The sequence below is a fragment of the Notechis scutatus genome, chromosome 1, assembly GCF_049901735.1.
Source record: "Notechis scutatus isolate UNSWTSFEM ecotype Mainland chromosome 1, rNotScu1.2, whole genome shotgun sequence".
Taxonomy (NCBI): Eukaryota; Metazoa; Chordata; class Lepidosauria; order Squamata; family Elapidae; genus Notechis; species Notechis scutatus.
This window is the reverse complement of record NC_142009.1, coordinates 24249694-24262240: the sequence shown is the minus strand read 5'-3', so window position 1 is coordinate 24262240 and position 12547 is coordinate 24249694. Positions and strand designations below refer to the sequence as shown.

General features: G+C 42.0%; 1 protein-coding gene across 10 annotated transcripts in view; it reads right to left on the bottom strand.

Annotated features, from left to right (window-relative positions):
* Positions 1–12547, bottom strand: part of ELN (elastin) — a 96896-nt gene that overhangs the window by 26593 nt on the left and 57756 nt on the right. For 9 of the 10 annotated variants that reach the window (XM_087958880.1, XM_087958877.1, XM_087958872.1 and 6 more), the window contains exons 13-15: positions 12210–12290; positions 11136–11198; positions 4866–5012 (exon numbers count right to left, since the gene is read on the bottom strand). In XM_087958880.1, the coding sequence (XP_087815006.1) occupies positions 4866–5012; positions 11136–11198; positions 12210–12290 (291 nt within the window). The remainder of the gene's footprint in view (positions 1–4865; positions 5013–11135; positions 11199–12209; positions 12291–12547) is intronic. The other variant, XM_087958881.1, reaches the window with a different exon arrangement.

Below are 12547 nucleotides of genomic sequence, written 5' to 3'. Positions count from 1 at the left end.
TTAGATTTGGCCTGTGGGGCCACCCTGAAAATGACAAAAGCTCATGGTGTCTCTGCTAGGGAAAACAGAGCTCGGGAGGGCCATCCGTGGCCCTCCTGAGCTCCATTTTCGCTGGCAGAGGGTTGCAGGAGGCCATCGCAACCAAAAACAGAGTTCGGAAGCCCATTTTTACTGGCACAGCGCTTGGCCCACCAGAGGCGCCCCTGACATGACTGATGTTGAGCTGGCCATGCCCCTTGCCTACGGCCCCATGCCCCCCCCCGGTGATCAAACACAACCCTGATGTGGCCCTCAATGAAATCAAGTTTGACACCCCTGTAATAAGGTAAGCTTTTTACTGGTATCTTATTATTCTCTTTAGTGGCTATGGAATACAGGTAGTCCTCAACTTACAACAGTTCATTTAGTGACCGTTCGAAGTTACAACCATTGCAGCATGCCCATCGGTCACCTGATCAAAATTTGGAAGCTTGGCAACTAACTCATATTTATGGCGGTTGCAGTATGGTGGGATTCAGAAGTGGTATTCAGCAGGTTCTGACCAGTTCTGGAGAACTGGTAGCGGAAATTTTGATTAGTTCGGAGAACCGGCAAACCCCGCCTCTGACTGGAGATTTTACAGTATCCTTCCCCTGCCACGCCCACCAAGCCACGCCCACAGAACAGGTAGTAAAAAAAATTGAATCCCACTACTGGTGGGGTTCTGTGATCCCCTTTTGTGACCTTTTGGCAAGCAAAGTCAACGGGAAAGCCAGGTTCACTTAGCAACTGGGTGACTAATTTAACAATTGCAGCAATTCACTTAAGAACTGTGGCAAGAAAGGTCATAAAATGGGGCAAAAAGTCACTGAACAGATGTCTCATTTAGCCACAGAAATTTTGGGCTCAGTTGTGGTCGTAAGTCGAGGACTACCTGTATACGAATTCTCAAAGCTGTACTATTTACTTCATTCAAGTGCGATTTCATTCTTTCCTAGAAAATCACTGCTTCATGCTGTGGTAATTGTTCTGACCAAGGCTTCCTGAGACCGTAATTAAGCACACACTTAGTCCAAGCAACTCTTGTTTTATTTCAACGCTGGGAATTATGCTCATTCCCAGCCCGTAATGAGTCCCAAACAGTCCCTCGAGATAAGCACCCACCTTTATCCTTTGAATTGCTGCTGAATGAACTGTAAAAAACCAACCGAAGTACAAAATCCACACAGAGCTTCAAGGTTCAATCCAAACAGAGGGAACAACTTTGCTTCCTGCAAAAGGTTTCTCTACCTTTGCACTTCCTTTATACCTTAGGGGAGGGGAAATCATCTCCAAGCCTTACTCCCAAGTTGCCCCTTTTGTCTTAGCTGCTCTTGCCTTCTGGCAGCTCTGCGCACATGCACACTGGGAACAGGCTCCCCTTGTTCCTCGGCCTCGCTGCTGCCAGACTCCGGAGGCTCCGGAGTCAGCACATAACTCCCAGATGGCCCTGGCCTCATCTCTGCATCGGACGCAGGACCCTTGTCCGAGTCCTCCCAGACTCCCAGACTGATCCCTGTTCTTCCCCACTGCCTGATTCCGCTGCTGTCTGCACAGCTGCTGGCGAATCACAACAGTAATAAACAAATGTGATTATTCCAAAACGTGGTTTGTCATTTCCTTCTGATTCATTTGCTGTTACCTCATACGGGGACTTAGGTAAAGGTATCTTTCAAGTGTGCTGTATGTGAGTGTATACACTTCAGAGACACCAACAGGAAGCAAACCAGACACTAATCTTAAAATGAGGGCCGGTACTGCATTGCATGGAAATGGAATAATACAGAAAACGGGTGAGGTGTAATTTTAGCATTAAAACAAGAACAGGTAGGAGCAGAATGCCCTGTCATTCAATCCATCGTGTCGAAATGTTTTTAATTCTGTTCAACTTCATTTTCCACCACCCCAGAACTGGATTCAGAGGAAGGTCTTCCCACGCAGTCTGCTGTGTTTGCCAGCTGAGCCAATTAATTTCACACTCAGCTGCAGCCCATTTCAAAGCATAGATCTGCCAGGCCTTCCTTTGCTGCCCACTTTTAAAGCATGAGCAGGAGGTTTTCCAATTGGTGAAACTCTTCGCCTCACCTTGCCTCCCCACCTTGCCTCCCCACATAGGAACTAGAGCAGTGATGGCTAACCTATGACACGCGTGTCACTCGTGACACGCCGAGGCACTTTGACTGACACGCCTGTTGGTGTGGGGAAAACCTGCACATTTAGAGGCTGCCTGTGCTCTGCTCCAATCCCTGCTCCCTGCTTGTTGCGTGGAGGCGTGGTGTCACCGCTGCCGCAAGATCTTTGCAGCATTGAACCAGTTTTAACCGCCATAAACTGAGGTTTGTCAGTTTCATTACCTCAGGAACGCTACAGGAGGAAAGGAGATCCATGAGGTTCACAGCCCTGTAAGGTGGCCTTCCGATCCCCACATCCTGCACCTGCAGCCCTGAGACCAGGGAGACGAGTTTCACAGCCCTGTGTGATCACCCCAGCCCAGTCCATCATAAACCAAATTATTGATGTTTCTTGAAGTGACACACGACCCGAGGAAGGCTACACTTTTTCCCGATTTTCGACACACCAAGCTGAAAAGGTTAGCCATCACTGAACTAGAGTCAACAAAGCTTTCTGTCTGCAAATTTTATTTTATTTTTTCAAGTACCTTCAATTTAGCTCCCTCTAATATTGAGGTTGTTCAACTGGGCATATCCTGTGGTTTAGGGAGCAATTTGCTTGCTTCTGAGTGGAAGACTCCATTTGGGAAACTGCTACCTCCCTTCTTGCGTAAAATATAGTTTCTGTTTTTTGGGGGAGCGGGGGTGTTAATGACACAATTTGAGACTGGGAAAAAAATGGTAATTGGGTCAAACAGTTTAAGAACATTGTTCTTGTATCTAATGCTCAGGTATTTTTGCATAAAATTGGGCAAAGACACACAACCTTTGATGCGTGATCCTATTGTAAAATACAGCATGGACCAATTGCACTGTTTCCAAATAGAGGGGGGCAGTATTTATATAGTATCCACAGCAGAAAATATATGATGATAATTTATACTATTATTGTATTAGTTAAAGTTGAAGTTACAACTGCCAAAATATCTTAGGCAGATATTTACTCAAGCGAGATTCGAACAGCTCGACACAATGGTCAGATATGGGAGATTCCATTCTATACCCTAAAATGGACATCTCTGCATTTGCGGAGCGGCAGAGGTGGAAGACCTAGCTCACATCCTATTTGATTGTTGCCTGTATAAAAGTGTGAGAGACGGGTACCTTGGTGTATATACTAAATGAATGGCCCATTGGGATCCTCATATCAAAACAACTTACCTTATGTGCAGCCAGAATCTGAAAATAACATTTAACACAGCACAAGATTTAAGCAAAATGGTTCGGTTGAGATCTGCATATGCAGGGACTGATTGGGGTAGAATGTAGGGGCGATACCGAAATATAATTTTATCATATTTTATCTATATCTTAAATTATTGTTATTTTATTCCAATTTCATTTTAGACTGTATTTTATTCCAATTTCATTTCAAATTGTATTTTATCTAATTCCATTTTAAATTGCTTTTATTAAATTTTAGTAATAATTTGTTTCTGGAACTCTGCACTTTGATATAGCCCAAGGGCAAATCAATCAATCAGTCAATGTATTCCTTAAAGTAGTATTTCTTAATTTATTTTGATATAATTAATGTTCAGGAGTCAAAAAACAATCTGAAACTTCACGAAGGGGATAAGATGCTGAAGAGTTTGGCGACCCTCCGCTTACACAGTAGCTGCATTTGAGGGAAGGAGTTGAGGATGTCTGACTTTTCTGCTTTGGACTGAAAGGCTGCACAGCTCTACCTCCGAGAGTTTCCAATTCTTATCTGCCTATAGCAATGCAGGAAAAGGAAGTCCAAACGATTAAGAGTTCAACTGTTTTGCTCTTTTTTTTATTCCACTCAATGGGTTCCTGGGCAAGACAATCTGACTTTTTATTTTATTTTTCCCTTTTGCAAAGTATGGGGATATGGGAAGGGACTTTTATTACTCCAGTACCCATGGCATTGTGAAGCCAAACAATGTTCTTTGCACTCTCTTACTCAGCACCTGGAGAGAGAATCCAGATGGGGTCATGGGCTTTTCTAAAAGCACCTTCTCAGCTTTTTAAGATCAGCTGATAAACAACAGTCCCAAACTACTTATGAAGAGATGAGGAGCAGGGACTGAAGCAGGATGGAATTGACTTTGGTGTCAGACTGGAGGAAGGATAAATAAGGGGCAGGTGGGTTCAGGTCTTCTCCCTGTGTGGATGTTAAAATTAGGTTTCTGCTCCAGTTACTGTGACTGTGATTACATGGTGTTTGAGATTGATACTGCTGTTTGAGCAGATAGTCCCTGCCCTTGGTTCACACAGGCCACACAGGATGTATGTGTCTGCTAGTATTCTAGGAGCCGTGGTGGTGTAGTGGTTAGAATGCAGTATTGCAGGCAAACTCTGCTCATAACCAGCAGTTTGTTCCTGACTGGCTCAAGGTTGACTCAGCCTTCCATCCTTCCAAGATCCCAGATTGTTGGGGGCAATATGCTGACTCTGTAAACTGTTTAGAGAGGGCTGTAAAAGCACTATGAAGTGGTATATAAATCTAAGTGCTGTTGCTATTGCTGTTCTGCCCATTGGACCCCTACTTGGTGATATAACCAAAAAGCAGTGAATAGATATTAGTATGTTTGAAGCCAGTGAACAAGTATATAACTGAGAGCTGTTGGACTAAATGGGATTGACTATTTGGGATGCGGAAGCAAACCTTGATTTCATCTCCTCCTCTTTCTTTTCCCCATAACAACTTACCTCCTGCACCAACTCCTCCTGGGCCTACTCCAACTCCCGGAAGTCCACCAACACCAGGAAGACCAACACCACCAACTCCAGTTCCAGGGAATCCTGGAAAGCCAACGCCGACACCACCAACTCCAGTTCCAGGGATAGCTCTGCCACCTGCAATGAGAAAGAAAGTCATAAAGGGCACAAGCAAAACAGGCTGGAATTGGGAGAAGGGAGTCGTGAATCTCTTGAATGTTGGCCAACATTGGTCAAATACTGACCAATAGTTAGTATTAATTTATTAGAACAGCAGAGGAGCACAGAAAACATTAATTGCAGAAAAGTGCTTTTTTCAGAATCTTCCATTGATGGACAATAAAGAAATAAATACACACAAGGATATACACATACAATCAGCTATGAAAGGCTGGAAGGGTATGGTGATGGTAATCTCTATGGGTAGTTTACTAGTTTTGCAATCCTCAAATAAGAAAGAAATGGAAGGATTTGTGGGTGGGAGGCTAGAATAGCACAGTGGCTAAGATACTAACCTGTGATTTAGGAAATTTCCAGTTCACCTAAATTCAGAACTTTAGCCACTTGTTCATTGGGTCAGTCTTCCTGAGGCTGACATCATAACATATGCATAACTTTTAGAATAAGTATAATTCCATTCATCCATATTAACGTATTTACTATTAGCTGGGATTAATAGAGATTGTAGTCCAGCATACTCAGATTACATCAGGTTAACAAAGGCTATGCAGAACAAAAATGAAATCAAAACTTTCCTTAGATCAGCCATTTAAAGAAGCTCCAGGGGAGGAACTAAGACTCGATCAGGGACCTCATATTGTAGAATAGAATGGAATGGAATAGAAATATTCTTTATTGGCCTAGTGTGATTGGACACACAAGGAATTTGTCTCGGGTGCATAAGCTCTCAATGTACATACAAGCAACAAGTGATAAATCATGATCATAATCATAAAATACGATCATCATAATCATAAGATACAACATTCAGTGATAGTCATAGTGTACTAATTAAGCAATCAACATAAATCATAATAGGATACTAATAAGCAGATATTATGATATTATTATGTAGATGCCTGAGAAGCATTTTAGGCAGAATGTTTCACAATTAAAAGCGCCATCAGTGAGAAGCACGTTAGAAGAACCCATTGTTTAGATCAACACATTCTCCCTTCAGCCATAGTAATTATCCTGGTCTGTAACATTGAAGGTCTTTATATATATCATGCCAAAGTATAGCAGGTATATGTGTCCAGGTGGCTTCACTCCACTCTCCATCTGCCACATTCTACTCCAGTCGCATTGTAGGAATTGTGCCTCCCTCAGTGCATTATTGGGATTATGTGCCATTAAATCAATGTCCGCTCAGACTGACCTGATTTTCTCCAGGTGAATCTGTCCCCCAACCTGGTCCTTCAGGTCTTTCAAAGATTGCATTATAGTAGTCTAAACCAGGGGTCTCCAACCTTGGCAACTTTAAGACTTGTGGACTTCAACTGAATTGAAATCTGCACATCTTAAAGTTGCCAAGGTTGGAGACCCCTGGTTTAAACATATGAGGATACCAGAGCACGAACTACTGTAACTAAGTTGTTTGTGTCCAGAAAAGAGTCAAAAGGTGGTAATAGGTGCTTCTAACTAAGATGGTTATTATCATCACCATCCATGAAAAGAATGGTGCCAAGAACAATTCAAAACTATGATCTTTGTTTTTCTAGAGAATGGCAACTTTTCAGTTCAGGCAGTTTAAGTCCTATACCACAGAACCACCCATCCTCAATGCTATAATTATTGTAATAATAATAATATTATAAGAGAGAAAGTATGCTTTCAGCTGAGCTTGACTTTTAATGATGTCGTAGTTAGGTTTGTGAAATTTTCTTGGCAATTATCTGGAAGTGGTCACTATCATTGTCATCATGCAAGAAACTTTTTTTTTTTAACTTCACAGTCTAACCACAGTGCTGGGATTTCCCATGTTAGTGCCAGCCACAACTTACTTCAGTTTCTGAGATCAAGAGTCGCTAATGGCTGCTATGTAGAAAGGACTTCTTTTGTAATGAATGCAATTGTATTAATTTTATAGTAATTATTTTATTTACTGCTGCAATAAGCAGTAATTGCAGCCTTTGCAACTGCCTAATTCAGGGATGGTGAGAATGTAATCATAAAATAAATATAATATTTTGTGAATGAACACTTAGCACTGCTGCTGAATCCCTAGAGGTACAGACATGAAAACTTCCTGCTTCAAAGAAGATCTTTCATGATGTGAAGTCACTGCTTATTAAAAGCTGGTGATTTTAATACAATTTGTTGGTTGAAAAAAATGCTCCACGACTCCTTCTGATTATTATTTTTACTGTAAACGAACGTGGCTCTCCTCCTACAATATGTGGGGTGTATGTATGTGATGATTGATGCTGCTGCTGCTGCTGCAGGTGATGATGATGATGATGATAAAACTAGGCAAATCTCATAAGAGAATCTTCCTGTAATTCTAAATTAGCCATTCCCGATATCATACCTTCCTAATATTTATGAATCGGTCACACTGAATGTAGACTCCTGAGAGTCATAGGCTAAACCAGGGGTGTCCAACCTTGGAACTTTAAGACTTGTGGACTTCAACTCCCAGAATTCCTCAGCCAGCAAAGCTGGCTGAGGAATTCTGGGAGTTGAAGTCCACAAATCTTAAAGTTGCCAAGGTTGGACACCCCTGGGCTAAACAGTCCCTGTGATGCTCCTTCTACCTGCCACCTGAATAGTTCTTGACACATGAGGAGTGATTGATCATTGTATTGATCATATAATATATGTGGGTATATGCATATTTTTTTGTCATGTTTATGTAGTATATATTGGAGGAGATGACCCTTTGAGGGCTGTATACAATGAAATTTCATTTTAATGAATGCTGATTAGTGTACATTTAAAGTGACAATAATGTTATTCTAACTCTAAATCTATTGTACCCTCAAGCACCACACCCTGTGACTACCACAAGCCTGTTCGTCTATCTTCTTCTATTTTCCTCTGAGGAGCTGCCACAAAGAAGAGGGGGTCAATCTATTTTCCAGAGTATCAGAAGGCAGGATAAGAAACAATGGATGGAAACTAATCAAGAAGAGAAGCAACGTAGAATTAAGGATAAATTTTCTAACAGTGGGGGTAATTAACCAGTGGAACGGCTTGCCCTCAGAAGTTATTGGTGCTCCATCACTGGAGGATTTTAAGAAGAATTCAGACAGCCACTTGTGTGGAATGGTATAGGGTTTCCTGCTTGAGTAAGGGGTTGGACTAGAAGATCTCCAAGGTCCCTTCCAACTCTGTTCTTATTCTATTCTGTTATTTTAGGAAGTTCAAAACATTGCATGGAATGACATGCATGTTGTAGCCAGGATGATCCACTAGATGGCAGCCTCTTTCCTAGATGGCTCTATCACTGACAGGGGCCTGGATCATAGACATGGAAAAGAAAAGAGTGATGTTCAAGGTCAACTTCTGCTTTCAACTCATTTCATCCATCCCACCCATGCCTCACCTCCACTTCTGAAGTGAAACAAAGGTTGCCCATAGAAATCAATGGAAAAATCCAGACTTTTACTGCAACTGCCACTGGGTAGTTGACAGTGAATGGTTTCAACAAAAAAACTTTCCCATTCTTTCTGACACAGATCTTGGTTCATGTGTTTAAAAAAAAACATTAAGAAATGCAGTGAATCTGTGTGTAAAATAATGGAACAAAAGATGAGCACTATTTCATTCTCCCAGGTCTACACTGGAAATTATGGTTCTGCCTTTCTTGTAAAAACGATGTCTCAAAATCCAATGGAGAAATCAAGGGTGCTATTGTAACTAGGCAGCAGGACCTATCTAGCAACAACTCTCTCACTAAAAAGAAAAAATCCTTTCTTCTTTCTCCCAACATGTAAATAAAGGCCATATTCTTTCACTTCCTCCCCCAAAGGATAGTCCATAGAAAGAATGAAATTATACAGTATTGTAAGCTAACCTAAAAATATAATAATCTAACTTAAAAACCTAAAATTGGAAATCACTCCTTTAATTCTCTTTTCTTCGCACTCTTTTCCATTAATGTATTGCTTTTCTTTACTTTTCTACCTTTCAAAATGTAATGTTGTTTTTATTCTTTTCAATATTTAAGAAAAAAAATTATATACAGTTAAAAAAAAAGAATAGACCTGCACTGTGCCTGGAACATTCAACTTGTGTCTCTAATCAAGCCTAGATAATTCATCCTTTGTAAAGAATAGCAACTGCAGAGGCAGTAAAATCAGGGAAGGGAAGGAAGACTTTCTAAGCCAGGGGTCTCCAATCTTGGCAACTTTAAGCCTGGAGGACTTCAACTCCCAGACTTCCCCAGCCAGCTGGCTGGGGGAATTCTGGGAGTTGAAGTCTGCCAGGCTTAAAGTTGCCAAGTTTGGAGACCCCCGTTCTAAGCTAACATGTTGGATTTCAAGATAGTTCAGAACCCATCTTACACAATTGCTTCTGGCTTCTACTGGCAGCCCAGAAGCCACAGATGAGGCGTACCAAAGGAAAAACACATCAGAACTGGTGCCCCTGCCCCTTGATTTTAATGCAGGATGGACGTTTGGGCAGAAATTCAGGGACTGGAAAATAGCGCACAGTCTCACTATCTTGCTTGGTGAAACCAGACAGTGCTGTGGTTTCCTTAAATCCCTTCAACTGCTTGGCTCCCCATTGCCAGCTCGCTTCTTCAATAAAAAACAGATGGCAGGCTGAGGCAGTCCAGGAAAAAGTGGTAGCAAGCAATATACTACAATTCCTAAAGCTTTCTGGAGAGCAGATCAGGGCACCTGGGTAAGATGCTGTATTTAGAATCTAAAGAGGAGACGCTCAAAATCCATCCTATTTGATCCTACACTTTCTTATTTGAAGCTATTCATGTGATTTTCCTTCATCTCCCAGATTCTCCTCCTCTTCCTTTTTTGGAGAACACAAGAAGCAACCATCATCCTGGTCCCATACAGACAAGAGCAAAATTTGCCACCCAAAACCCAACAATCATATGAGATCACTCAGAGAGAGAAAGAGAGATTAGCTAGCTATTAAGTCTAAATAGAGAATTTGGAAGAGTTAACATGGTTTCTCCAGTATCTAAAAAAGGAGAACAGAGGTACATTTTTGAGGAAGAAGCAAGGGCTGAAGGCGGAATAAGAATTCCTTCTTCCTGTGCCTAGTTCCTCCATTTGCCACCGTATCCCCTGTATGGAGGCATTGTTACAGTCAATTCACAAAGCATCAGGTGAAAAGACTACAAAAGAGACACAGAAGAATTAGGCATCTCTCCATAATTACTCTGTCCAAACCGCACCTTTCTGCCAGTTTTTGTTAAAGCAGATGGCAGCATTTGGTTGACCTCAGCCAATCTCAATTGAGGCCTTTGAATTATGGTGCTGGAGAAGACTCCTGCAAGTCCCTTGGACTGCAAAAGCGATCAAACTGGTCAGTCCTAGAGGAGATCAACCCTGGCTGCTCTTTAGAAGGCCAGATCCTGAAGATGAAACTCAAATACTTTGGCCACCTAATGAGAAGGAAGGACTCACAGGAGAAGAGCCTAATGCTGGGAAAGATTGAGGGCAATAGAAGAACAGGACGACAGAGAATGAGGTGGCTGGATGGAGTCACTGAAGCAGTCAGTGTGAACTAAAATGGATTCCGAGGGATGGTAAAGGACAGGAAGGCCTGGAGGAACATTGTCCACGGGGTTGTGATGGGTCGGACACAATTTTGTGACTAACAACAACAACAAGCCAATCTCAAACAGGGTTGGGCCTGGTAAGAACTTAGATGGCCTGTCACAAGGAAATCCCAAAGTTGAAGATTGGACTAGGAAGTAAAAAGTCTCTTTGAGGGAGAATGGGCTGCTCAGAAATGTGAACAATAAATAAAGAAAAAGAAAAAAGAAGAAGAAAAGAAAAAAGTACCACTGGAAGATAAATGGTACATCATTTTCATTCTGTTTCCCAGATGCGTCCATGTAGTCAAAATGCATGAAGTCATGGATGTGTCCCTGAAGTCAAATTTAAGTTCAAAGCGAAGGAGAATTTCTTCGTCTCTCTCTCTGCCAATTCTAAGTTATTCCACAAAAGATTCTTGGTGCTTTATTTAATCTAGTCTGTACATTCTTTATCCTCCTAAATTTACTTCATCTTGAGTTCCAGTTTCAGTTCTAGTTCAAGCTCATCTAAAGAAGAGGAAGCAACTCACCGTAAGCTGCTGCTTTGGCAGCTGCTTTGGCAGCTATTGCTGCAGCTACTGGTCCACCGGCACCTGAAGGAAAGAAAAAGATGAGAGAAGCATACTCGTCTTATTACCTTTGGGGTGCTGATGCCAATAAGAACAGATGTTCCTACTATATCTGGATCATGGAGGGGTGGATTTCAGAAAGCCATGGCTGTGATAGTTGAAGTAACATGGTTGTGGGAGAGCACATTTAGTTGGGCTAAATGAGTCTTAAGTCTGCTTATCTTCCCATAGCCATATAAAACAGAGAGGTACCCAAAGTGTTGTTGGACCTTCAAATCCGATGACATAGGGTCCTCAGTGCTCCATACCCGACTGACCATAAGGGTCATGGAATGGAGAGGGAGAGTTAATGTTTAATGTGTCCCCCTCTTTATCACTTCATCTTCTCCTTGTTAATCTGCAGTCACTTCCATCTAACCTTTCTCCCAGGGACACAGGCATTACCTAGGACTTCTGTCCTAGTAGGATGCAGTTAGCTAGGTACTAGGCCTGGCCTATCCTTATCATGTACTTCCTGTAGTTTCATTTATAATACCTGAGTCACTAATCATTGATCACATCATCTTGGGGCTCAGGAATGCCCATGTGCACTCACAGAATACTTCAACCACCACAAGGTTTATGAATCCAGGGTCTTTCTGCTGACTTCAAAGTATATCGATGGGCTTATCCACTTCTGTGACTGGAACTTCAAGGCAAGGTGAGGATGGCTCCTAATGACTAGCTAGTCCTGGATCAGTTCAGATGCACTCTACTTTTTAAGGTCAGGGAAAGAGAAGCAATGGCCCTCTGATTTTGCTGGACATGCATCAGCCCCAGCCAAGGTGCCAAGGATAATGAAAGCTGGACATGGCCATCTTCTCTATAACTGACTTATAATATCTGGGAGTGAATAGGCCTCTGATAGAGAGAGGCTATATAGATCTTAGTTTCATTCGTCTTAGTTTTATTGACATCATGGTAACCCATAATGAACTGTCCTTATTCTCAGGCAGTCATCCAGCAAGATGGATTTGATATATCATTCCAAATTACCTATTCCTCCTGGACCACCACCAGCACCGGGCAACAACCCTCCTCCACCAAGGGTCCCAGCTCCAGGCAAAAGTCCAGCGCCTTGTGAGAGAAAAGTAGGAATGCATATTGGCCAAAGTTCCTTGTACTTAGACACCCAGCAGAATGGAGGGCAAATATTTCTAATCCCATGACAATCCATCTAAGACATTTGATCCCCCAACCTCGAGTTACTGTGGATCTCAAGGCCTGGGAAAAAAAAAAGTTCTCTGCAGGATTGAACTTCATAGAAGCAACATCTCCATTTCTATAGACAAAAAAGTACTGTTAAGACACTTTATTCCAAACATTTTAATAAT